The following is a 26,644-nucleotide window of genomic DNA, read 5'->3' on the forward strand; positions in this document are numbered from 1 at the left end:
TGTTTTTCCCAAATAAAGTGACATTTACCCTGTACGATTCAGATCGGAGAAAAAAAAAATCCGAAACTAATTTTTAATGAAACTACGGTAATACTTTATTGAAGCATGTTTTAATTAAAATTTATAGTACTATCTTCTTCAAGTACAGCAGATTTTTGTTCCAGATTAATCAGATTCACCAAAACTAATAGCAAAGAAAATAAAATGTAGAAATTACATCAAAAACTGTTCATCCAGCTAGTAGGTGCCATTCATGCCACGTTATTGCGCATTTTTATTTACAATCTTTTTTACTGATTTGTTTTCCAGTTAAATTGTAGGATAATTGTCAGACCATGTTTTTATTAATTTTTTTACATCACCAAAATCTGATAATTGAACAATGTTTTTTCATTGTGGTAAGCGCCACATTGACTGCTGTCCAAAAAGTAAACAACTAAGTTGCATCAGTTCACAACTGATCTGCAGGACTTATCAATATTTAAAGCAGATAATTATGTAGGGTTATTACATCACATACCAGCTACTCAAACTCCTTTTTTCTTTAAAAGGCCATATTTCATCACATTTTAAAGCCAGAAAGCCCATAAATCTTGAATGTAACATAAATAAATCCCAATAAATATTTCTGTTGGGTTTTAAATCAAACAAGTAACTTTAAAACACACTACGCATACAGAAAAACAGCCTTTTGAGTCAAACCAAAAGCAATATGCCTTTGTATATCTGATTGATAAAGTGGCCAGGTATTATTGACTCACCATCAAAACAGAAAATACACTGTTTACTTGATAATAAATTTTTAGGAGCAATATGTCAAACTGATATGGGTGGCCTTTTTTTTGGAAAAATATTAAAAAGATAGAGTTGGCACTTGAATAAAAAACATAATTTTATAAGGTTACATGGGCAAGCTTTCTAAAAGTAAATAGGTGTCGTAACCAGATTTCTATTCACCAAACAGTGAACAGTCTGATATGAAAACGCTTGTTGCCCCAAAGCTAAGGGATGAGGAAAACCTCCTTATTTTCAAAAAAAAAAGAGGAACTAATTTAGTGCTATAAAACATCAACGATTTAATTAATTGCCTATCTAGAGATTTTTTGGTGACGGTATATCAGCAGGGGTTCCATAAAAAAATAAAAACTGCAAGAAAGGAACAAATTTTTTTATCTGTGAAACGTTATGCCTACAACCAAGACTCGCAGTCACCTCAATAGTCTGGCTGTTGATTGCCTGAGTATTTTTGCTGCATTAACTATGTGGATCCTTTGACAGCAACTTGTCTGTCTGGGTAGCTAAAATACCCAGTAATAATAGCTTAGCTTAAATTGACTTATTAGGAACAAGCAAGTTGTTCTAGAGGGGCTTCACATGGAGTTTAAATGGCAAATATCTTACAGTAGTGGAGTTGCACACTCATGGATGAAACAGAAAGCTTATAGGCATAAAAGTGCCCATACTTGGAGCACTGACGCCTCAGAATAACAATGTGGTCAGAATCTGAGCAGAAACTACATCTACCTCTCTGCTGCCCCTATGACTCGACCCTGCATTAAGAGGGAAATGATGGATTGTTTGATGGATGGATGGGTGGATGGATGGATGGATACAGGTGGAATAACTCATTTTATATTGGGGTGTTAAAACACAAGCAAAAGTGTAGCAAGGTAGATTTTATTCAGTTCCTCAGCACTGCAGAGTGTTGCACATATATGGTTTGCAAAGCTTATATAATTCAATATAATTTCTATGTAGAAATCAACAGGAGTTTTTTCATGTTGCTAAGTAATAAAGTAAAATCAGCACATCAGCTAACTCCATTTTCCCAATATAGTTAGTTCAGACAGTCACCCTTTTCAAGTACAATTCAACAGCCCCATTTCATGGGCATGACATAGACATTTGTTTTAGCTGGATTCTGCCAGCAGGAAAATACAACCTCTTTGCCAGTGGGACTGTGGAAAAATAAAATGTGATTTATAAATGACAAGTAACAGTCGCCACTCTCAAAGCACTCGGCTTCCTCCTTACAGATCAACACTCTAACTACAGGGTAAGAGAAAGTAGCTCATTCTAGACATGCAGTATTTATATATGCACATTTTATAAAAGAAGCAAAACATTCAATGCCTGAAATGATGGAAAATAAGCATTATGCTCTATTTTAAATAATGCTGGAGTCTTAACAGTACAGGTGGTTACATAACAAACTAATGCATTTTTTATTATTGTTAAAACCCCAAGGCTCTAAATTATTGCAAGCACAAATCGTGAGTAGCAGACAGTTCAAAAGGTGCACTTTTACATATTTCATTTATTGTTGTTTGAAAACAAAAAATATCCTGGATTTGAAATTTATAAAAATGTGAAAATAGTCACATCTCTTCTGCAACACAATATAACATCCACCCTGTTTCCCTAGATTATAGCTTGTGTACAAAATGCAGGGACGTATTAATTAGCTGGGGGGAAAAAGTATCAAAGAAAAGTAATGGTACATCAATATAATGATGCATCAAGTTTATTCCAGGTGACACTGGAGAGCTTGGAGGGTAAACTGGCATAGAATGCATACTGGAGGCCGGCAACGGCAAAGGGAAGTCCTATAAGTGCACTAAGTATAGCTATCGCTCATCACTTCTTCCTGAACACCTGTTCAAACAAAGAAAGCTTATTATCTCTGGCATCGCAAAGGTTGTGGGAAGTTAGGGGTGCTGTTCATATTTGTGAGTGCATGTATGTGCATTGTCTGAGTATGTATAGGAGTATTGCTAAGGAAGCCCCGAAGAAGAGAGAGGGAAGAGGGAAAGCGGTTCAATCCACGATGCCCATCAGCCGACACACCCCTCCCTCGATTGCCAAAGACTGGCCAGGAACAGTTCCAGGAGGCAATCTGGATATGTGAGTCTGCAGACAACAACAAATAAAAAACACTTTTAAAAGTCTATGTATATTTTAAGTACAGAGTGACTCACACCAGGCTTCAATTCTAATTTGGTTTAACGTAAAGGTGCCAAACTCCAGCCCACGCGAGTGACTTTAGATGCCTCCTTTCTCCGACACACTTGAACCAAATGAATGGCTTATTAGCAACCCTCTGCAGAGCTGAATGACCTGCTGATGAGGGAATTCAGTCATTTGGTTCAGGTGAGGTGGAAAGGTGAAGTCTCTAAAATATACCACTGGTAAAACCTACATTCCAGGGATTGTTTTTGAACTGGAAACAATCCCTGGAAACTCTTCAAATGAGTGAATAATCAGTAAATCACAACACAAAAAGCAATGAGGCTCAAACTTGGAAACTTCAACTCAAAAACTGGGAGATATAAACCTCTATTCCACTGGTTCTACTTCTCACTGTTTGCCACAGAGAAGTATATTACCAGTTTACTCCAACCATGTTAATTCATGAGCTACAAGTAGGCAGTGTGTGTCCAAATCAAGCTATGTGGCTATCTTTAGTAGTGTTATGAGTAATTTAGCATGTCATTTCTAGAAGTTGCAAAAGTTAAAAATAAAATAAAAATTACATTTTAATTTTCCTAAGGACAGTGAAGAGATGTATTCAGCAACCTTATTTTACCAACTTGTCCCAGAAAGAAACTGAGAAAATAAATGACTAACAAAGACAATTATAGCAAATAATCCCTCATATAATAATAATAATATCTCATTTGTATAATATTTGAAAAAAAAAAAAAACACAGAATAGAGAAACTGAATCACAAGAACTCAAAACATGCACATTACAGAACCATATACACTGATAGATTTAAAAAGTTATAACTGTTCTTTTTCTTCTTCTTTTTTATGGCCGTTGGCAAGCAACTTACTCATATGCATTACCGCCATCTACTGGAATATAGTGTGGATCGGGATGCTACATATACAGTATATTCTAAGCTATAACTGTTTCATTTAACTGCTTAATTTAAATAATTTTGGACTGTTTATTTAGTGTCAAGAGAATACAAGTTTGCATTTATTTTAATCTGTGGAAGTGTTCTAGAAACTTGCCATTTGTGATTAGATCCCCTGAAGATATTCAGTCAGTATTTGTCAAATTTGTATTTGTACTGATTCTAGTCAGTATTTAGAATCATGTTTGTTTTTTTCAATTTGAACTGAATGAAAAGTTGAAAGAAAGTCACAAACACAGCTGTGAAGGCATGAGTGATATGTCCATCTGAGGATCACAGGTCATCGACCCCCCGTGTGCCAATAATGGCTGTCATCCTCCTTCCTTTCTCTTGGCAGAAAGGCTAACACTGATTCCTTTCCTCTTGGGAGAGGAGAAAATCAACTGATGAGTCAGGCCACTGAGCTGGTCCCACATAATTCATCCAGATGCAAGAGTTGACTGGTGCTGTTTGGTGTTGGCTCAGACTATTCCCTTGAGCACCTCGAGGGCAACTGTCACTACAATGGGACAGCAGCCAGACAAGGCCAACCACACATGGCAATACTCTCAGGGGGCCATTATGCCTCGTACACGTCTGAGTTCATCTTCTTCCCTTCATCTTGTGAAAATGAGGTTAAAGGAAGGTCTAATTTGAACTGCTCGATAGGAGTCATGATCAACTTAAACTAAATGTTTTCCTTTTGATGTTTATAACAAGTGGGAAACAGTTTTCACACCAAATACTCCACTGAAAATCCCCACAGGGCACAGTTAACTGGCTTCTTGAGTTCATACGGCTGACAGACAAGACAGCTTAAACCTATAATATACTGTATTTACACCAGTATATGTAAGAATTGTGTCCTGTTAAAAGCTATAAGGTCAAGTAATAACGCTATTCTGATGTAAACAACTCAAGATACAGAATCTGACAATACAAGAAAAGAAGAAAATATCTAAAATGGGATGTTAATTTTATAAGATAGAAAGGGCAGCATTACTAAGCAGCAAAAATCGGAGGGTTTATAACCAAACAAGTGAGGAAAACTGTTTTACAAAAACATTCATTGAGGATAAAGGGGAGGATTTACACTTCATAAAAGGAGATTAACATGTATTTCAAGCAAATATAAAAATGCTTCTCTAATGGCTTTTTTTGGCTAGTAATACCCCAAATACTGATTTTTAGGGCTTTGTTCTTAGCTTGGAAAAAAATGCAGGAAATGTTGAGTAAATGTTGCACATTATGCATTTATACAGGCAGCAGTGCTGTAACATGTCTGGGACAAGTCTGATTTAATCTCTGAAAACAGCTTTGAGCATAATAACATTACTCTGAAAACAGCAACAAGTGCCTAAACAGACTAACTCTCTTGCTTTTACTCACGTTAAGGAGGGTATTTCAACATATATTAATGGCAAAAAACCTGCTTTAAAAGCTCTGTCTGATACACTGGTGGCCTTTGGAAGCCAGCCTTGAAAATGCCACCACCGTATATAAAATGAGGGGTCACCTGGTACCGCAGAGTGCAAGGTCCAATTTCTGAAAATAGATTGTTTTGATTTGTTTCAAAAAGAAATTGGGAATACAACAAATGGATCTGCAGCCACTTATTGGGAACACAGAAAAGGATTGAGTGAGTACTCTTACTTTCCTGAGAAATCCTAGTATGGAGGAAATGTGTGAGAGTTTTGCAAAAGTTCTTGTTTGATTCCTGCACATTTGTTGCAGTACAAGAGCAAGCATAGGCAACCATAGAACCCATCGATGGATAGGCAACCACTGGTCATGAAGTTTTTCTCTTCATTTTCACTAGGAAAATTAGTTACTTTAACATGATCGCACAAAAAAAAAAAAAAAAAATTGATTTCATGGGAATCAAAAGCCCAAAATGATGTTAGGGCTAAATGACATGTCTGGAAAATAACTGTTGACAAATTTAAAGAGTTTGTATAGCATGCTTGAAGGCGTTCTATCACATCTGTCATAAACAAGGCTCAAGCCCTATTTAAAAAGAAAAAAGTCTAAATATGATCAAATGTGGCTTTTAGGATTGTCAGTGGTGTCAATTTTAACATTTCCTTCACAAGATAACACTGCTATTGACCAACAGAGAATTTCTGTTTAAGAAACTTGCAAAAATTCTGCACAAAAAAATAACTTCAAAAAAGAGCAAAATAAAGTAGAAAAGAAAGAAGGCATGCAAACCTGTTTACAACTTGTTACTCGATGACCAAAGTAACCACATGACAGGACAACAGCTGTGTCAAAATATAGCATGGACAGGACAGCTCATTGTTCAAATGTTTAAGAAAAACAACATTCTTTGTTGACATAAATGTGTTTAAGAGTTACAGAAGCCACACATTAACACCACAGTGTACACGAAAGCATAAATGTAGCTCTGTAACCAAGCTCTTGTTTTTTTGTTGTGGTTTTCAGATTTTTTCCCTCTTAGAATAACTACAAAGACAATCATATGCTATTTTAACTTTTAACTCATTGAAAGATGAATAATAAAAAAAGTATTTTTTTAAAAAAAAAAATACAAAACAAATAATATCCAGAAAAGCATGCATGTTTTTTTGATTTTCTCTGGCTTTACACAATTGAAGAAGAAAATCTTTATAGTGGTTAAGATGGAGAAAACAAAGCTATGGTGGTAGTGTTGTCATTCTTTGTCTTTATTCAACCGAGGTGATCAGAAAACAAAATTCAGTCTAAACCAATGGTTTGTAGCTTTGCAAAACATAATCTGATGCCCTGAAGTTAATTCAGGGTAAATTCAGGTGAATATTTGAATAAAACCAGATGCTCTTTTTCATGAAAACACTGGTTGTGTCACAGTAAAAAGTGGAGAGACAAGAGAAAGACTTAACAGATATCTGTTAGAAATGGGAGAAATATAACACAACCATACAAGTGCCTGACAATCCATGCTAAATTGTTAGCTGAGATGTAGAGAAAATATGCACCAGATTGGCCTTGACCAGAAAATGTTTGGTCAGAAACCAAAACGTTCACTCTTTTGTCCTACCAGTAAATCCACCATGTTAAGTGCTTAAAGACTAAATTGAAAACACTCTTTAGTGTGAAGTCTGTTACTAAAAGAAGACTCAAATGTTGCTTTTTTAAAATTTTGTTAGTCATGGTAAAAAACAAATCTGTTCAATCACAAATGGCTAAAGTGATATTTTACAGGTCAGAAATGTCCCCTATGTAGTGTTGCTCTGTCTGGTTTTCTACGAACACTAAGCTATCTGAAGCAAAAACAAATCAAAAGACACCAGAAACCCAGTGACCTCTTTACTAAATACTCATGCTGCTGTGTAAAAGCACCTTTCATGTTTTATCACATTTAATCAGAGAAAGGTGAACTCTGGCTGGGCAGAAATGGTCAGCCAATAGGAATGGAAGGAATGTTTGAAGATTCACAGCCAAGGCAGTGAATGTCTGAGCTCAGAAAACTGTGCATGAAAACATGGTGTGAGAAATACATGTGTTGCAAGATTTTTAGTTATTTTAAGCTTCATTTTGTTTTAAACAAGGTCTTAGGACAACACTGGCACACTTTGTTCCAAGCTACTTCTGCTTCTACTCTTCTCTAACTTCGAGTTTGAACATTCCCACAGATTTACCATCAAGGTCATGGCCATGCAGGTGGCACTTCGTGGGCCTCTATAGCAGACCACAGCAGCTGGGACTGCAGTCTGAACGCTTTAAAGTTCCTATCTCTTGCTATTTGAACTTCATCTGACGGGAGAGAGAAAACAGATGCTGTTCAACATGGTACCCCCTTAATGAACGTATGTAGGCACTGAGCAGAAAACATCTCTGGTCCCAGCTGGGGATCAGCGAGGGAAATCTTGTTTGCGCCCGACGAGGGAGCATGACGGACAGAAAAGCCAGCTGCTCTGGTGTGCAGATGGCATAACACAAGAGGCGCAGCTCAAATCCCACAGTCGCCCTCCAGCAGAGGCAGTGTGAGGTTTGGTGGAGCAGCTGTGATCCTGGCTGCGCTCTTCAATATCAAAATCACCACTGGTCCCTGAAGAGGAAGTGGACACCCGGCCCCAGGAGATTCAGAGATGGCTGACTCCTGAAGCTGCACTCACTTTACGCAAGTAACTTTTTACTGTTGAATGTGAATAGTTTGGAGGCTATTCAAGCACAAATCATGAATTTGTAATGAAATAAGTGTGCTTTATTTTTTAAAGTACAAAAATCTTATTGGTGCATCTCTACTAGTAACATCCTTGGGTGAGGATGAAGGTTTTCCGAGGATATTACTAAATTGCAGCATAAAGTTCACATATAACCAAGGTAAGAATAAGAGCATGTCAGGAACATTAGCAAACACTGCTTGCACTACAAAATAATTGAGGATTTTGTTTGTTTTTTCTTTACATTAAAAAATTGTAACACGAGAGTTATTTGACTTTTATAAACCAAAAAAGTATATTACTAACAGTATGCTATTTTTTTAAAATCTTTTTTTAACCTGTAAAATTTTTATGGAGGACAACTGTTATTAAATATATTATATATTAATATTAACATATTTTACATTATCTGGCAATTCAAACGCTCACCTTTGCTTTGCTGTCCTGGGCAGACATGTAGCCAACACACATGCTCTCTGTGGTGTGACTCCACAGGAACTCCACTGCGAGTGAACAATAAAACATAAAACAGGGTTAAGCTTATCCAGAATAAATAATATGAGGCAGTCTTTTAGCATTCAAATTCACAAAATGTACATAATTTGAAAGGCCTACAACATATCACACAAAGACACAGAAGATTAGAAGCAAATCTTGATAATGGACCATTTTACCTTTCTAATGTGAAGTACGTGACATGCTGCTAATTCCTACATCAACAGTTATGAAGTCAACCAATCAAGTTTATTTATATAGCACATTTCAGCAACAAGGCAGTTCAAAGGGCTTTACAGAATAAAAACACAAAAATAAACAGCCATAGCAGACACCACACCGTCAACAATGGCGAAAACCAGTAAACATTACATTTTGCCAAGTGCCAAAGTAGTGAGAAATGGTCACAACTTTGAAAACATTTCAACCTGATTTTGATCTTAAGATCTCAGCCTAGCAGAAAGAGACGACTCCGTCTCAAAGCTGCAGGTAGAGAAACCAGATCCATGAATACAAACAGTCAAACTGAGCAGTTCTCAGAAGGAGCCACTTGTGCAAAGATTAGCAGTTGATTCCAAAGTGGGAGGTCTGAGTTTGAATCTGAGATGAAGGGGGTGAAACCAGAGCCTGACTGCACAAGTTAAACCCCAGACCACCAGCGAGGAAAGCCACGGCATCTCCTCCCACTTTTACTTATTCAACCAATCGTTCATTTTTTATATATTCACAGTCAGAACTGGTGTTAGAGGAATGGATCTGTGTACAGAGATGAAAATATTAATGCTTTACCCATTGCAGCTTGAATATTTGGAGATGGCTGTGCTTCCACACATCTGCAGCATCTCAAGACAATAACTCCACCCAGAACACGATCTTCACTGGCTAGAAACGGTGAGCCTAGAAACATAAAAGGCCAACATATTTATCTGTGTCCACACGGCATCTCTTTCAATCAAAATTTAGAAAAAAATTTAGAAAGAAATACACAAACAAAGAAACAAAAAAGGACACAAGACAATAGCAGATTGATCTAATGCCTAAACTGTGCAGTGGGTATATAATTGATGAATAATAACCCAAACAGTCTCAACAGCCAGCAGCTGTTTTTATTTCCTCAAATATTAAAACGTAAATATGCTTCACCACTTTTTGTTGCTTAGTTTAATTTCTGTATAGGATTTCTAGACCCTATACTTGTTGACCCGACCGCAATGTTGGGTATCAGTGATCTAACCAACTGAAAATAAAGAGACTTACCAGTTTTTTGTGTTCTATTTTCACAGAAAACCCTTTATTCTGAAAAGTTTTAAGATAACAGTAAGTTTCGGTGCATAAAAAACTTTATGTAGCTGCTAGTAGTAAAAGGTGCAAATAAGCTATTAATCAGACAAATCATAGGCCAACATTGAAACGTAAGCGGCTCTCATGTTCAGAAAGGACTCACTTTTATTAAATCATAACTACCACAAAATGTAAATAAGCTTTAAACTTGAAAAGATTTCCTTGAACAATCAGTCCTAAATGTGCCCCTAGCATTGGATTAAATCCAGGAGTATTGAACTTCAGAGGCATATTTTTTCTGCCTGACTTTTTGAAACAATTATTGAAACCTTGGTGTGGACTACACATAACCCAATCCCTTTAATCAAATGAAAGGGATTTATTGAAAACCTTTCTTCCCCGTTTGAGTTATTTGCTTTTTTTTAGCCAAGTTAAACAACTGGAAATGATTATTCTCTTCTGATGCAATTATCCTCTTTAGGAGTCTGCTAAATACAAATATTTCACTGCCTTCATGTGGGCAAAATAAAAGGGATAATGACAGGTAATATAACTATTGTATGTGCAATAATAACAAAATTAACAGGGTAAATAGTTGTCCCACCTCGCATTAAAAAACCAATTGGAAAAAAGAAGCACCTAATTTGTTGCATGATGAAACTGCAAGGGCTGCACAGTGGCGCAGTTGGTAGAGCTGTTGCCTTGCAGCAAGAAGGGTTCTGGGTTCGATTCCTGGCCCAGGGTCTATCTGCACGAAGTTTGCATGTTCCCTGTGCATGCGTGGGTTCTCTCCGGGTACTCCAGCTTCCTCCCGCAGTCAGGTTAATTGGTCTCTAAATTCTCTCTAGGTGTGTGTGTGTATGGTTGTTTGTCATGTCTGTCTCTGTGTTGCCCTGCGACAGACCGCCTCTCGGGGTACACACCTGGACAACGTATTCCGGAACGTTAGCTGGAGATAGGCTAGTAAAAGAAACAGACTACAAAACTCTTAAAACAACAGCAAGAAAAGTAAACAATAATAATTAAAATATCCTGTGCTCTTTAAAGTGCTCTTTTTGTGTTCTTCAAAAATGTTGAAGTTGGCTCAAAAGTCTCAGTTTGGGCTGGGAAACAGAATGGTATGTGTTTGTCACTTCTACTTGCTAAAAAGTCCACAATGTAATTTTTGGTTTTGGTTGCAGGACACAGAAACACCCAGAATTTACCTTGTGAGAGTTGTCTTCAAAATAACAGCAGTGTATTTAAAAAAAATGAGCAAAGCTCAACAAGGGTTATTTCAACATATAAAGGCACTGGGAGAACTGTACTCTGATCTGAGACAAGACCTGGAGACTATTTCACATTCTCCTTCTACAGGTGATAGTCTTTAAGTGTTTAACCTTGCCTTTCTCCTACACAAAGCTATTGGCTGAGCTTTTTGGTGACCAACTACATGTGCTCTTGTTCATGTTAAGGCCTTTTAAATCATGCTAGATGTGATTCTCTCCTAAAAGGAGCTCCTGTTGCCATTAACTCCTTACTTTTCTCTGAACTAGAAAGTACTCCTGGGTCAGTGCTTCTGTTTTTTTTTGTGTCTTCTCTACTCCTAAACACCCAGTTGGCAGATACATATTCACGCTGAGTCAGGTTCTGGTCCTCATAGAGGTTTTTAGCTGCTTAAGACCAGTTTTTCCTCTCCACTGTTGCTACATGCTTAGTAAATATGATTGATTGCTGCAAAGTCAACAAGACAATGTAAGTGATTGTTTACAGTCAATACATGTTTGTTCAGGAAGAATGAATGCCACAACTCAATGACTCTGCAATTTCCTGGGTTTTCTTAGATGGCAAACTTTTGTAAACTAATTTTAACAAACTTAAATTGACTGCATTGTTTGATAACTAGTATCAATTGGAATGAATGCAATTATTGTGGGATCTGTCTGTATGGTTCTTTGACAGTCACAAAGAAGAAACAGAAGAACTGAATGCTTTCCATGTTAGTGAAAAGTAAAACGTTGATAGAGGCAGAGCCAGGGTGAACCGTCTTTCCGGACTGAATTCCTCCCTACCTTCCAAACTGTAAAGAGAAAAAAAGGCTAATTATGGCCCTAATAATTAGTGAAACAAGTTTGACATTTTTATTGTCTTAACATATAAAATCTGATGTATATGGCTTCAAAGACGTTTAGTCAATTTTAGCCCATCATGTAGCTTTGATTAAGTTGAGCTGCCATAAAGATTTATGGAGCTGTGTTTAAACCTGATGTGAATTCAGACAGAAACATGAAATAACTTCAAACTGACCTCAGTGTTGGAAAACAAATACATCACAGAGCCAGACATAGATGGACTTTCAGAGGCCAGAACAAGGCTGAAACCACCACATGTATCCACTTGTGTTTTCTTTGTTTCCTCTGTTCTAACACAGACTGGTCATTCACTGCACAGCAAACACACTTAACGAGGATCTCTAAAACTAGCCACCTCAGGGAATCCAGCAAAATTACACCTTCAAATAAGCACGCAACAAAATGTGCATGTCTTCTTAAATCTTCTGCGGCTGTCGTCTGTGATGTGTGGAACATCAGTTTACTATTTAACAATAAAACGTTAAAAGTTGTCTCTTTTGATTCTTTTTTTAAATGTTTCTGGTGGTTCACTCATTCTTCATGAGGAGGAACATCTGTTTGTTTAATTCCCTCAATGCATTTGTCAAAAACGTAGCATTGTCTTGCAGAAAATGTGTGTTTGTTTGGAAAATAGTGGTCATCAAGGCATATGCGGGTGACTCACTGATGAACTTGTTTTGCATAGCCTCCAGCAGCGCTTGGTGGGCATCTTCAGACTGCATGGCAGCGGAGCATTCCCGAGCCAGCATAGTGCGAATCAGATGCTCTCCACACCCTGACAAAACACACACAGCGAAAATCAAATGTGGTCAACATTTTGAGTTGTCATAGATTTAGACTACAGTCTTCCTTAAAAAATTAGAATATACAGTACAGACCAAAAGTTTGGACACACCTTTTAATTCAATGAATTTCCTTTATTTTCATGACTATTGACATTGTAGATTCACACTGAAGGCATCAAAACTATGAATAACACATGTGGAAATATGCACTAAACAAAAAAGTGTAAAACAACTGAAAATATCCCTTATATTCTAGTTTCTTCAAAGTAGCAACCTTTTGCTGTGATTACTGCTTTGCACACACTCTGCATTTTCTTGATGAGCTTCAAGAGGTAGTCACCTGAAATGGTTTTCACTTCATAGGTGTGCCCTGTCAGGTTAATAAGTGGGATTTCTTGCCTTATAAATAGTCATGAAAATAAAGAAAACCCATTGAATTAGAAAGGTGTGTCCAAACTTTTGGTCTGTACTGTATATCCTGATGAGTCTCGTTTGTCAAATTAGAAATAGCTTTTGAAATTAAGCAAGTATTAAACACACTTTTCATTAAGTCCACATTTCCGTTTCTAAAAATAGTTTTTATACTGGTCTAATCTTATTAGTGGTTAGCAAAAAATTATTACGATATAGAAATAAAGGAGCTAAAACATCCATCTTTGCCTAATTACTCCATATAATGAGTTTTACTTGGTGAGGGAGTTACTAAAAAAAATATTTCAACAATATTCTAATATACTGAATGGGTATATGGCTTTTAGGTCAAATTAACTCTGAGGCTTTAAGAATAAGTTTGAATTTTTCTTTACTCCAAGTGGAGCACTTAGAAATCAAACACAATTCTCCACATTCTTTATCTCAATATTGTAGCTTTTTTCAGACTTCTAATTTCTTGTATTTTTTTTAATGTGCATAATTATTTGGCTCTAGTAGCTTTTTTATTTGATAGTGACGCTACAAGAAAGCAGGTCGTGAGAGAGGGGGAAGAGATGCGACAAAGGTCAGCGGGCTGGGACGGCCACACCCAAAGAGGATTTAGGCCTCTGTATATGGGTTGCGCAGTCTTGTAATTTTTATAATTCAAAATAACTACCTAGAAATCTCTAGAATGGCAATTGGTTCTTAGGTTTGAAATCTTTCACAAATAATTAAACACAAAAACTCTTTTAGCTGTGAAATAAGGGATGAAGTGTCCAAAGCTGCATTGGGATACCTTTAAAAGTTTCTGAACATTGGTATCATTATTTAGATTTTTTTCTAAATGCAGAAAACTGCAGTCTTGGTGCTTGGTTTATCATTTTCATTTCAATTGAAGGTTAAGTTCAGTTCAACTAAAATTCAATGTTGTCCAGTGACCAAACAGGTAGTGAATTGGCTCTTTTAGGATTGAGAGCAGTGTTTCTCAATTCCGGTCCTCATATGTTAGATGGGTCTCTGTTCCAGAACATTGAGTTAGTATGTGAAAAACCAAAATACCAACGGGTGACACATTAAAATCAAGGTGTGATGTCGCCAATCAAATATAAAACACTTGAACTCCACTAAACATTTTTAGACTATTAAAAGAGTCTTTATCATAGACTCTAATATTGCTAAAAGGAGCAGTCCAGTGAAAATTATGCCAAAACGTTGGCTCAACAAATTCCTAAAATCAAACTGACAAACCTTGGCAAAAAAAAAAAAAAAAAAAAAAAAAAACATTTTTTGACATTTTCAAGTTGAAGACCTATTGTGGGGGAAACCATTGTGATAAATTGTCATGTGGTGTCTGTACATTATTTAGCCATTAAAATCATCTCTGGGTAAAAATCTGAGCATTATGCAAAGTCACTGCATTTTTCTGTTTGTTTTCCAGTTGGTCTAATTAGGGATGGAAGAGTCGGATTGCAACCTAAAGTCAATCTCCAGGGCATCCAAAAGATTTTTCAATGGGATCATTGTCTGGAGTCTGTGGTACACTAGTCATGCATTTAAATACTGTCTCGTCTTCCCTTAACCACTTAAAAAAAGAAAGAAAAGCAAAACGAATCTTGGCATCGTCATCCTGGAATATGTCTCTGCCATCATCACACTGATGAAAGAAACAGGCTATTCAACAGATCCTGGCAGTCAACTCAACACAGTTTTAAGACACATAAAGTTGTCGAATACAAATATTTTCTACCATAGTCATCCCAGATTATGCTATTGTCCCCCAAACCTTTCCAAAGTAGACATGATGATTGAAATATTTATTTCATTTTTACACTGTTACATCACTTGACTAAGAGAAAAACAAGACAGACCAAGCAGGCCACAAGCTAACTTATTACTGAAACTTTTAAATATTTCTTAATACTGTATATATTGTTGAAGAAGTAATATTCTTGCTTTTCTCGTATGCAAAAAATTTTTTTTCATTCAGCTAGCTGATTTGCTATTTGAAGCAATATGTGAGGGATGGGCACTACTTGCTACCATAGAGTCAGAAAAAAATCTGGTCACTCTCGCACCTACTTTAATATCTAGCTAAAAAGACTTTTAATTAAAGACTTAAGATGAAAGAACCGTTGTAGAACTAAGCGGGAAATATATAAAGCAAGTAGTGAGCTGGACAATCACTACTAAATAATTTGTTTTCAATTTAATGTTATTTACCAATAACAAGAGAAAGTATAAAAAAAAAATTATGACATTTTTGACTCCATCGCTTAAGACACATTTCAAATCTCTGAAAAGTAAAGGATATGATTACATAGAAAAATGAATAGGAATCGGAAAGTAAAAATAAAACCCATTTGACGACACAGCGCTTGTGAAAACTCATATAAAGGCTGAGGAATAATACAGCCTCATTGTTTCTGTAAATACGAATTAAGGCTCCCATAAACCTCCAGGTAACTACAACAGAACAAAATGCAGGTTAGTAACTATGCAGGCCAAGTGCCTGGAGGGATTTCCAGCTCTTGCTAAAGCAAAGGAGAGAGCTTCTCTCGCCATCTACTCTGCAGTTTACTAAAGAGCCTTGCAGAAGAAAGGAACCAGAGATTATCAATGTGGCACAAAGAGCTGGATATAAAATTGAGACTTGCAACACAACAATAAATAAATAAATGAGCTAGTAATTGCAGATGAAATCTGTTTCTAAGCTGATGCCTCAGTGACCACAGCAAAGCCAAGACCAGATGAAGTAATAAAACTATGACCCATATGAGCCACATATTATAAATCTGACTAAATCGGAAAAAGGGAAGAGGAGGAGTAGGAAGAGGTGGTGGAGGAAGAATTGTGTGTGGCTCTTTGTCAAATGAAAAAAAGGGGTGACATGAAGGGTAAGGTTCACGCTCCTTGTGACAAATTAAAAAATATTGTTTTTCTGTTTCTTTTGATGGAAACGGCTTTCAAGTTAGGAAATGAAAAACAGGTGTTGAGCTGGAACCCACATTGTGCTTTTCAAACCCATAAGACTGGCTTTGTGTTGGTTACATCAAAGCAAAGAAGCCACAATATAGTAAGACAGGGTGAAGCGAAAATACACACAGGGAGGAGGCATATGCACTTGATCTACTGAGATAACAGACCGACACCAACCTTCACTAACACCCTGCTCAGATGCTGCTCGGGAAATGCAACAGGTACAGAACAATCAGCTGAAATGCATAAAAAAACTACCACCTCTAACCTGCAGAGAGACAGCATCTGTCATCTTGTTTGATCATCTAGAGAGTGATATACCAACCATATTTAAGAAAATTACCATGATCTGCCAGCAAGTTTGGAGTGATTCTTGTTAATTACTTTGAAACAACCAAATAATTGCAGTGGATCACACCATCAAGTTAGCTCTGTGAATAATTCAGGACGTATTAGAGGTTCAAGTACATAAAGCTCAAGCTGAAGCCTGTCTGATCAACTCAGCTCATCTGCACTGAGACGCATTAGGCTACAGATCCACATCAAAAGGCTTCTAATGTTCCCCAGAAGCTATGCTGGAGACATCTACACATCTTAAAAGAATACAGCCTTAATTCAAAACCAGACTGCATTGACTTGATTTTTAAAACTAAAAGGAAAGCAGACTTACAGCTGTTCAAAATGCAATAATCTACTCAAAAGAAGGAAGACTGTTTTCTGGATGGTGAATTTTTCTTGACTGGAGATGACCTATGTAGGTAAAAAGCTGTTACCTTAAGTCAAAGAAAGGCAGGGCTTACTTCACAGAGATTCATTGCAATGTTTGTCCCATTTTGTCATTTTACCACCACAAATAACCCCTGAATTTATTTACATTTTGTCTGATAAACAATACAAAGTAGCACATACTTCTAAAGCGGAAGGTAAACTATGTGCAAGTAATAGTCCCCTTGAGTCAATATCTTATAAAACCACTTTTCTCTGCACTTCCCTAAAACCTACCAGGGTCTCTCTCTACCACCTTTACACATCTGAAATTAATAAAGACCAATATGTGGGTCATATTACATACCTGGAAAAATAAAATGACATGTTTTTTCACAAATAAATAGAAATTTAAGTCCCAATAAAAATACCCCACATGAAGGTTAAGTCAAATATGATCATTTAAATGTAGACAACTATTCTTAGTGAGTTTCCCATTATTGCATTCAATTCACACCAGTTCTCCTAGTATATCTACAGCAGGTGTCCCATGTCAAATGTCACTAAAAATCCACACAGCTATGCAATGCACCTGGCATGCAGCTGGCTAACCATGAGTGTATGAGAGAGTATGTTGACTCAATCAGCTCAGGAAGTGACTGATGTGAATCTCTCAACAGGAAAATTTAGAGGTCATCCAAAAGCAATGTCAAACCTTTTTAGCCTTGAGTCAGTCTATTAATTCATATCATGGCCAAAACAAAAAGATGGGCCAGTGGTAAACAACAGAGTCACTGCACTGGGATATTTTAGCACAAACTCCTGAGGAAATGCAAAGTTGTGTAGAACAAGAGGTTATACCTGAGGTACTCACTGCTGTAGAGTAAGAGTTCATGTTACAGACGTTTTCAGCCCAGCAGCCACATCCATAATGAGCAGCCTAAAATAAAAACAGGGAGAAATAAAACTGGAAATTAAGAAAGGGTTTGCTGAATTAGCTTTAATGGAAAACTATTACCAACTCCTAAATGTTACCACCGGCATAAAAACAGAAAGGAAGACTGCAGTAATTATTTCAACCTAATTAGCAGGCCCAAGACTCAGGGCTGAATATGAGCATAAAGTTTGCTAATTAGTTTGAGGCAAACAACGCTACTAACTTTATCCATTCAAGTTTCATGTTGTAGCCATTTTTCAGTTGTCCTACATTAAAGAAAAGAAAAACCCAGGACTACTTGTAACTGGCTCAAAGTAAAACATTTACTATACACACATTCGCAATCATGTTGAACAAAAACATTTAGTATGCTGGTAAGTTATTTTGCAGTAGGAACTCTCATTAATTTAGGCAATATGCATTAGGAACCAGAAGTTTATTTGGGTTATTACATCAGGCTGAGGCAGCGCCAGACTAAAATAGCAAAGGAAAAAAAAAGGTGAACAGAAAGCTGTAAGGCTTCAGTGGTAACAGCTGTTTGCTGAAATATCCAAGCTGCTGTGTTTCGGCTTTCCAAAAGCGCATTGATCAGTAAAATTTTGGTGATTGTGGAACATAAAAATATACTAAATGTCTGCCAGGAGGAGATCTTGTTCGAGAATTAGAGATACAACAACAAGCACTTGGTGACTCCTTGCTTGATTTTATGCTGTGACCTCTCAGTCAGAAGCTAAACATAATCTTTTATGAGATATTGAAAGAAAAAGAGAATAGGTTAAAATCTATATTGTTAGATTAGAGTTTGATGAAATTGTAGAAAGAAAATGGGTCACAAAGGTCTGACCGTTGTATCTCTGCTATTCAAGAAAAAAAAAAAAAACACTACAGGGACCATAATAGTTTCCCAGTGAACCCAGCATAAACAAAGAACAGACCTGTTGGGATGTTCTCTTCTGAAACTATAAATGAAAAGCAGTTATCTGGCGACAGTCGACATCAAAGGCAGCATTTTAGAGAAGGCCATCATATCAAATTGAATGGTCATACTGGAGGAAATGTTCTGCTTTGCTGCCCCAGAGGCCATGGCCGTCAGATTCAACTATGAATTATCCATTATATCAAAAGCAGCAATGAATCCAAATGTTTCAGTTGAAACAGAAGATAGTGGTTATGATCATCACCAAAAGATTACAAAAATCTTTTGAGTCATGAAAGTCTAGATCTGTAAGAAAAGCCAACATCAAACTAGGGAACAAAATATATCTGTTTACTTACATATATTTTGAAATGAACAAGTGTATTTTATTTATATAATAACTTTGAACTCTCTTTGTACCCCTTCCACATCTCCATTTTTCTTACATTACAATCACAAACCTTCATGTAAAATTTTTCGTGGCAGACCAACACAAATTACTGTTTATTAATTTAGAAGAATGACAACATTAAATGGATTTCAAAATATTTTTTAAAAAAATAGCCAAAAAACGTGCCATGTATTTGCACAGAAATGTGGTTATTGAACCTGTCAGATGCAAGTCTTTGCATCCCCTTATGAGACTGGGATAAGGATTCTCCTTTCAACAAGACATGCAACTCTCAGGCTATAGCCAGAGCTGAAATGAAATTCTTACAAAATGTCCCAGAAATATATACAATTCAGAATCTCTGATAGAGCTTGAAAATTGATATTTTTTAAAATAGAATTTTTCCAGCTCTACCAAAGCTTACACTGACATTTGTGGTTGTGGCGAAGCAGAGTAGGAAAAAATATAGGCGAATTAATGCTTTTGGAAGAGCACTGCATTTTTCTGAGTTGTGTGCTTACTTTTTATAACAGAAACAAGTGTATATATATTAAAAACAAGCCACTATGAGAATAAATGTATCACGATAGATGAAGAGGGTGATCCTACCTGGCCAACCCTTCCAGGATGTTTCATAGCTAGGCCTCCACTGGACACAGCTGCAGCCACGTTCCCCTCTGAGTCGACCACAACAGCTCCGACTGTGTCAAGGCACCCTGAGCCGTTTTCCTACATCACACCAGGAAAGAAAAACTATTTGCGTGGATGGAATAAAATGAACACAAATGAAAATAATTACCTAAAAATTTCGGCAACAAAAAATAAATAGCGAATCTTTCAGAGTCCACAAAAGACAATACTTTGAATATTTACAAAATAGGCAAGGACAGCACGAATTCCCTTCCTCCCCTTTTGTCTTTAATAAAAATGCTCTGCTGTAATTTAAATTGACTCTTTCTTTCCCTGATTACGGTTTGTGTCGGAAGTGATTTGTCTGTGATCAATCCACAGTGGATGATGAATAAAAATCTGGATGTGAAACGTGCAAATCGGCATCGTAACATGTGATCACAATTCCACGTTCACCAGAACCTAAATACCCTGATTAAACTTTGGAATAAAAAGGAAAGAAACAAGAAAAGAAAACAATGTGAGGCTTTTTCTCTTCCATCATCTGCTCTCTTGAATCAGTCATCTCTCTGGGGTTGTAAGACCAAAACGAGGCCAGAGCCAGCAATTTCAAAATTAAAAACCATTGTGCAATACAGCATCCATGCCTTTCAGTTCCACTGTAAATGATGGCTCCAAAACATGGGAAAATAAAAATTATGTCAATATGTTTTAGACTCCTTAGAAATTTTAACTATACACCATCAGTACACAGGTGTTTCTTACGCCATGAATGAGAATGAGGAAAAGAGGAAAGATTTTATTGCTTGGTAACGAGTCAGGAGGGCATAAAAAGAACATTGTGCACAAAATTAAAAACAGGCAGCTGAGGCCATGTTTCTAATAAGTTGTTACTTTAAATCTGGTAATTTCCTTTTAAATGTCACCTTCAAATTTAAAACCAAGAATAATTTCTTAACTGCTGTTAACTGCATCAAATAGTCACAAATTAATCTTCCAATAGGTCACGCATTTGGAAAAGAAAAACAAACACTTCCTTTGGAATAACAGCCATTTGACAGAAAGATTCATCATTGAATCATTGGTCACTTGAATAAACAAGCAGCCCATAAAAGCTATTTGTTTTCTTTTGCACTGAACATTTTGTGAGTGAACTATATTGTAGGTTTACTAAACCAAAATACGATTAAAAAGTAATTCCGATGAAGTTTGTATGCTACATGTTTATTTACGTTGCACAAGATTCGCATGTGAATCAAGACAAACGTTCCCACCCTTTTCTATCACCGCTTCCATTGGCAGGGAGTTCATAAGAGAACGAACGTTTTAACTGATTCACTAAATAGTGACAGGCTACCAAACTTTACACCATGTAGTGTAACATCCATAAAACAGAAATAAGTAAGATATAACAAGACAAGAACTAGAATAAAATGAAAGAATAGAGGCATATATTATTTTTTGTCATTTAAATCCTGTTAATTCTACAACAGTAAAACTTGTGTTGTGCAAGAATTTATTGAAATGAAACCATTTTACTTCACACTAGTTAAACTGTTCAATAAAGAGAACATCAGGGTACAGTATTGCCTTTCTGCTCAGCTATGTCTTCACTACAACAGACCAGCACAGCGCTCGCTATACTCACCACTCTGCCTATTGATCTCTCGCTCCATTTTTTCCTAATTTCCCTTCAAATTACCAGTCACTTATGTCAAATTATACACATTTGATTCTTTTTAGCTCAGTCATTTGAAATCTGTGGTCTTTTAACATGAACGTTGTTTTTTTCCGTACTCCTTCCTAAAAGACCTGGCAATATACAAGTAAATTGCTAGATTTACACAATTTGCAGTTGTGATGTTAAATGCAGCTTAAAGTCAAATGTAGTCGTACTCCTGGCAGATTGAGATTTAAATTATTTTCACTCAATAAATAAGTTCATTTCTGGAGAGGAAATGAGACTTTAGGAGACAGTTTTAGAACTTGCTAGACTTTCATAGGCATCCTCAAGTTTCTTCATAGCATATAAACATTTCTCCTTGAGTTTCATGATGACTGGATAAATGGTTGAGTTGTGTGGAAACTCACTTCTAGTGAAATGTTCCCTTTTGTCTTTGATAAGAAAAAAACTCACGTTTTCACTTGATTGTCGTCTTTTCTTTGTCTGGTTTTGTCCTGTGTCCATTTTCTCTGCTAGCTCCATCTTTCGCTTGTTCCTCTTGTATGCAGATAAACTGAACTCTGGATGTGACAAAATAATGTGGCCCCAATTGCATCCATATAAAGTAAAGCGAGTCTTCTTATTTCTTTTAAGGTGTGTTGGTTTATTCACTGTCAAATACAAATTCTAAGATTTTTTTCTTATGTTTAGAAATAATTCAACAATACTCACTTGTTGCCATTTTCTCTGAAGGGCATGGAGGTATTCCATGTCCCACTGCCCAATCATGTGCTCCTCGCCCCACCAAAAAGCTGCAGAAAGACAGCACAATTAACAAGAGGGAAGTGCTAACATTCCGATCTTTGATCATGAGGCTTGATAGTCACCAGGGTGGTATTCTGCCTGCTGAGAGCTTCCCTTTCTGTGCTTCAGTCAACAGGCAGCTTGCAACTAAGACGGGGTTTTTTATACCTGAGAAGAAAAAAACAAATGAAGTCTCTCATTTAAGCAGAGCATTACAGTGTAATGAATTCATTGAGTTACATGCCTTACAAACACATTTATACCCTTTCAGTCTTCCCAGAGTTTGTTAAAATACAAGCATAAACTTTAAACTTTTTTTTATGACAAACTAACACAAAACAGTGACGGACGATGATGGTTGCACATCTCCCTGAACAAACCTCTCAGTGATACATAGTGATGATGGCAGCGCCATGCTGTAGAGATGCTTTTATTGAACAGGAATTAGAGAGTAGACCTAGTCAGAGTAGATGGGAAGATGGATGGAGCTAAATACAAGAGAAGTCCTACAGAAAACCTGTTGTAATAGACTTCAGACTCTTTTCTACAAGAACAACCTTTTTCTACAAGAACAACAACCCTAAACATGCAGCCAAGGCTACAATTGAATAGCTTAGAACAAAATACATGCATGTTTTCGAATGACCTAGTCAAAATCTAAAGGTAAATTCAATAGAGAATATATTTCAGATTCTCTTCACCCATTCAGATTAAAGTATTTTTGGAAGAATTGAAACTTCACTATAAAATCTTTGTGAAAATGCAATAACCTTTGTGTTTGGAAAATAATAAAAATGGAAAGATGTCTAGAGATGTGAATAGTCATGTAAGGAAGTAAAAGTCAGTAAGAGAAAATGCATAAAAACTATGCAGTAAAGATGCTACAAGTGTACAAGTGTAGTTAAAATCTAAGGGAAATCAAAATGTGGAAATACAGATTTATAAAACAGCAACATAATATTTTTTTTAGCTGTTTTTAAGATGTAAAAATTAGTGTATAAATCCTGTGGTATGGACGGCTGCAGTTGTTGTGAGAGACTGGAGAGGATATCAAAACACATACAGTATATTATATATTATATAGTAGAAACTAACCACTGATGGCTCCGACTGAGCCAAAATGAAGCGACTTCCCATCCATGATGCTTGCATCACATTCAATTTCCCCCGACAGATTAAGGTTGGAGCCCATGCCAGCATTTGTAAAAGGAGAGTCCTGAGAGCAATTAAATCAAGTGGAAAGTAGACAAAAAACAATATCTATATCAGGAAAATCATTTAAAGAAAGGAGTGTTGCTTAATATTTAAGATAATACCCCAACAGAGTTTACTCATTTATAATCTACTTCTAAAAATGAAATTGTCAAAATATTTTGTTTTGTCAGCTAGTATGCAAGATAATATCTTTTGTTAAGGTATTTTCTAGTGTTTATTGTGATAAAAGCGATGACAAAAAAATAAGCATGTACAATTTCCTTGCAGTCGTTTTAAATAACTATATGTCACTTACTGCATGTCAAAGTCATACAAACCAGCTCGTTTACATTATGAAATGATTTTTATTCAACCAACCTCTAGTTCAACCAGGGCAGCAGTCACAGCTTCCACTGCAAGTGCACCTGCTCTCAATTGGTCTACAGCCTGGAAATAATAATGACTGAATTAAAACAATGAACAAATCACATCGCACCCATTCAGCGTTTGTAAAATTACAAACGCTGAATGGGTGCAATGCATTATCTTATTCTATAAATGTAGGTAAACACAATGCATCTAATGCAGAGAAACATAAACGTACCCTGCTGTGTCTAAAGCACTTCTCTCTAAAGCAGCACACAAATGTTACGCAGTGCTAAAGAAAACGACCCTTAACACAAAGAAAACTTTTTAGGAATATTATAAACTACTTATTTGGAGTTGCAAAAATACATTTCTAAGTCAAAAAATAAAACTGTGAAACTTGGCTCCTTGTCTGTATTGTGAATAGATGATATGTAAATCAGTCTAAGCAGAACTGGATTCTTGAAAACTATCTTGAAATGACAGAGAATGATGACTCTCTTGAGAGAACACCACAACCCTTCCCCAACAAATGCATGAAAGCATCTCAGCAGAACAGCCAACACAAATGTTGGAATTGTGCTGAAAATATGTTGTATTTGTGGTTGACTTTAAAGAAATATATTTAGCAACATCAAACAAATAAAGAAGGATTTATTGCTTAATTGTACACTGACAATTGATTTATTAATTCACAAAGGCTGCCTTTAGACTTGTAAAGCTCTTCACAACGTGGAACGTAGCACGATAACTGCAAATTTGCAAAAACATTCTGTTTGAAAACAATAACCGTGGTGCTGCAATTTTAATATCAACTGAATATGTCTCTAATATGCCACAGATATACTCTTCTACATATTGTATTTATTAACGCTACCTTTCAATAAGAATTCTACCATATGCTCTGCCATTTTACCAAAGTCCTTAGGACAGAGCAAAAATCCTGCAGATCACACCACAACAGCATTATGCTACAGCCAAGACAATTTGAAGTCCTGCTTCAAATTCTTGAAGACCAGGTCTCAGTAGTACACAGGCTTCGCTTCATAGATGCCACCACTTCTATATAGCATCAAGAATCCAATACAATGCCAGCTGTACCGCACAATAATAAACTAGTCCTAGCACACAACAGAAGACTTCTCCCAGTCTTTGTAAAGGCTATCGGATCTCCTGACAGATTTTTTGTTGCAAGTGAGTCTTTATGCAGGGTAGGAACACAAGATTTACAAAGTAAACTTACCCGCTGGCAGGCTCTTTTACACACATGCTTATATTCCTTTGCCTTAGATTCGGAGTGGTAACCTGCTCCTGAAAGCAAGCAATAATTTTTAATTTTTTTAAATTAAATCTAAGCAAATTACTCAATTACCTGTGACATATTTGGGATGTTGTATTAGATCAAAGAAAAATCTGAATGTATCAATTTGCAAATATCCTAAACCCAATGCTATTTGTTGATAAAAAAAATAAATTGTTTTATTTTTTTGTATAATTATATTGAGTTCTTCTAACAGGAGAGAAAAATAACAAGATTAGAAACATTGTGAAGTGTGTCACATATGTACGGTCAACTTCTACGAACTTTAAAATAGGAGAAAAAAGTATGAAGAAACAAATGGTGTGTCAGGATTTTTGCAGAATTATTTGTTTTTTTTGGAGGGTGGTTGCCTGGTAAATAAAGGCTTCACAAGTAAAGGATTTCTGTGACATAATTCATAAAGTAAGAGGTTTTATAAGTATAGGACTACAAAGACCAAGAAGGTTTAACTAACTGCATTAGTTTATATTCTATAATCTCTAAATTGTTTTTTTTTTTCTAAACTTATCTCATTTTAACATTATGATTTTTTTCACCTTCATCTAATTGTTCGCGTGAATGTGTGATGGCTGAAACTAGTTGTTGCAAATGAAATGCCTTTTGGGAACTTAATAAAGTAAAGTGGATGTGTGGTTTAAAAAAAAAAAAAAAATTCCAGACTCACCTGCATGCACAAGGACAAATCCCCCAGCACATTTTGCCTTTTGACTCCTGCATGCTTCCTGATTGGACCGGGAGTTGGTCATCACAGAAGTAGGCTGCTGTTCTTCAGTACAATTAATTAAACTTTCCATACCCTTAGCATAACTTCACAAGCTTATCGTTGCCTGTCACGCAGCCTTAACAAAATCATTTTCATAGCATACCTGTGAGAGGACCAGAAATGTACACATTAACATCGAAATTTAAAAGTGGAATTATTTGACTGGCTAAATAAACAATAAGAACTTCTTGCAAAGCAATGTGTATGTAGCACTGTATCAGTGAAGCCACAAAGCAACAGGCAGGTATTTATAATTCTACTTAGAATAAAATATTGTAATCAACAATCAGTGGTCTTTTAACAACCAAAACTGTTTTAAATCTGCATTTGATAGGTCGAATGCAATTTATTATCATGATTTGTATGGATAAAATCTGAAAAACATTTTTTTTTACGTATAAATGTACGTTATTAGTAAGTTTTTGAGCAGCGAACAATATTTTCAAGACATACACAATTTTCCTCATCATACTGCCATTCGTTTTTGTGTGTAATATTTCGGTTTTACGGATAAAAATACATAATGAACAAATAAGTTATTAAAACTTTAACAAGTTGTTTACTTTAGCGTGTTAACAAAAAGCTTGCTAACACAATAAGAAGATGCTTCCGACTTACAGTTCTCCCTCCTCTCATATCGGCGACAGAACTGGCTCCTAACCTTCAAATTACCGGACAAGGGTATAAAACACCTGAACAGTACCTGTCCTCATACTTTTAATCATAACAAACTTTATTTTTACTCTTTCGTACCCCAGAACAGCCCATGGCTAGTTAGCTGAAGCATACGAAAGTACTTCCGGGTTCAGACACTCGTTGCTAAG

General features: G+C 36.2%; 1 protein-coding gene across 2 annotated transcripts; it reads right to left on the reverse strand.

Moving 5' to 3' along the window:
- Nucleotides 1–1,661: 1,661 nt before the first annotated feature.
- On the reverse strand, nt 1,662–26,644 carry tasp1 (taspase, threonine aspartase, 1). Of its 2 annotated transcripts, XM_032553086.1 has the most exons (14): nt 26,439–26,642; nt 25,722–25,923; nt 24,980–25,047; nt 23,749–23,817; nt 23,272–23,392; nt 22,260–22,344; nt 22,105–22,184; nt 21,847–21,953; nt 19,689–19,808; nt 17,697–17,775; nt 12,620–12,730; nt 9,353–9,460; nt 8,498–8,571; nt 1,662–2,910 (listed from the first exon to the last, which is right to left on the reverse strand). In XM_032553086.1, the coding sequence occupies exons 2-14, from the start codon at nt 25,849–25,851 to the stop codon at nt 2,818–2,820; spliced, it is 1,245 nt and encodes a 414-aa protein (XP_032408977.1). In that variant the 5' UTR covers nt 25,852–25,923; nt 26,439–26,642; the 3' UTR covers nt 1,662–2,817. The 2 variants fall into 2 exon arrangements, with proteins under 2 accessions (XP_032408977.1, XP_032408978.1); XM_032553087.1 differs by lacking the exons at nt 1,662–2,910; nt 8,498–8,571; nt 9,353–9,460 and adding an exon at nt 11,414–11,903 and having other exon boundaries at nt 26,439–26,644.

Source organism: Xiphophorus hellerii, chromosome 22 (genome assembly GCF_003331165.1).
Source record: "Xiphophorus hellerii strain 12219 chromosome 22, Xiphophorus_hellerii-4.1, whole genome shotgun sequence".
NCBI classification, from domain to species: Eukaryota; Metazoa; Chordata; class Actinopteri; order Cyprinodontiformes; family Poeciliidae; genus Xiphophorus; species Xiphophorus hellerii.

Bases quoted from the DNA above. Each gene is read 5' to 3' on its own strand.
- tasp1 (XM_032553086.1), bottom strand. From the start codon at position 25,851: ATGGAAAGTTTAATTAATTGTACTGAAGAACAGCAGCCTACTTCTGTG. The intron at 23,818-24,979 runs GTAAGTTTACTT...TATTATTTCCAG, and splicing joins GTAAAAGAGCCTGCCAGCGG to GCTGTAGACCAATTGAGAGC. The intron at 17,776-19,688 runs GTAGGATCACCC...TTTTTATTTTAG, and splicing joins ATCCTGGAAGGGTTGGCCAG to GCTGCTCATTATGGATGTGG.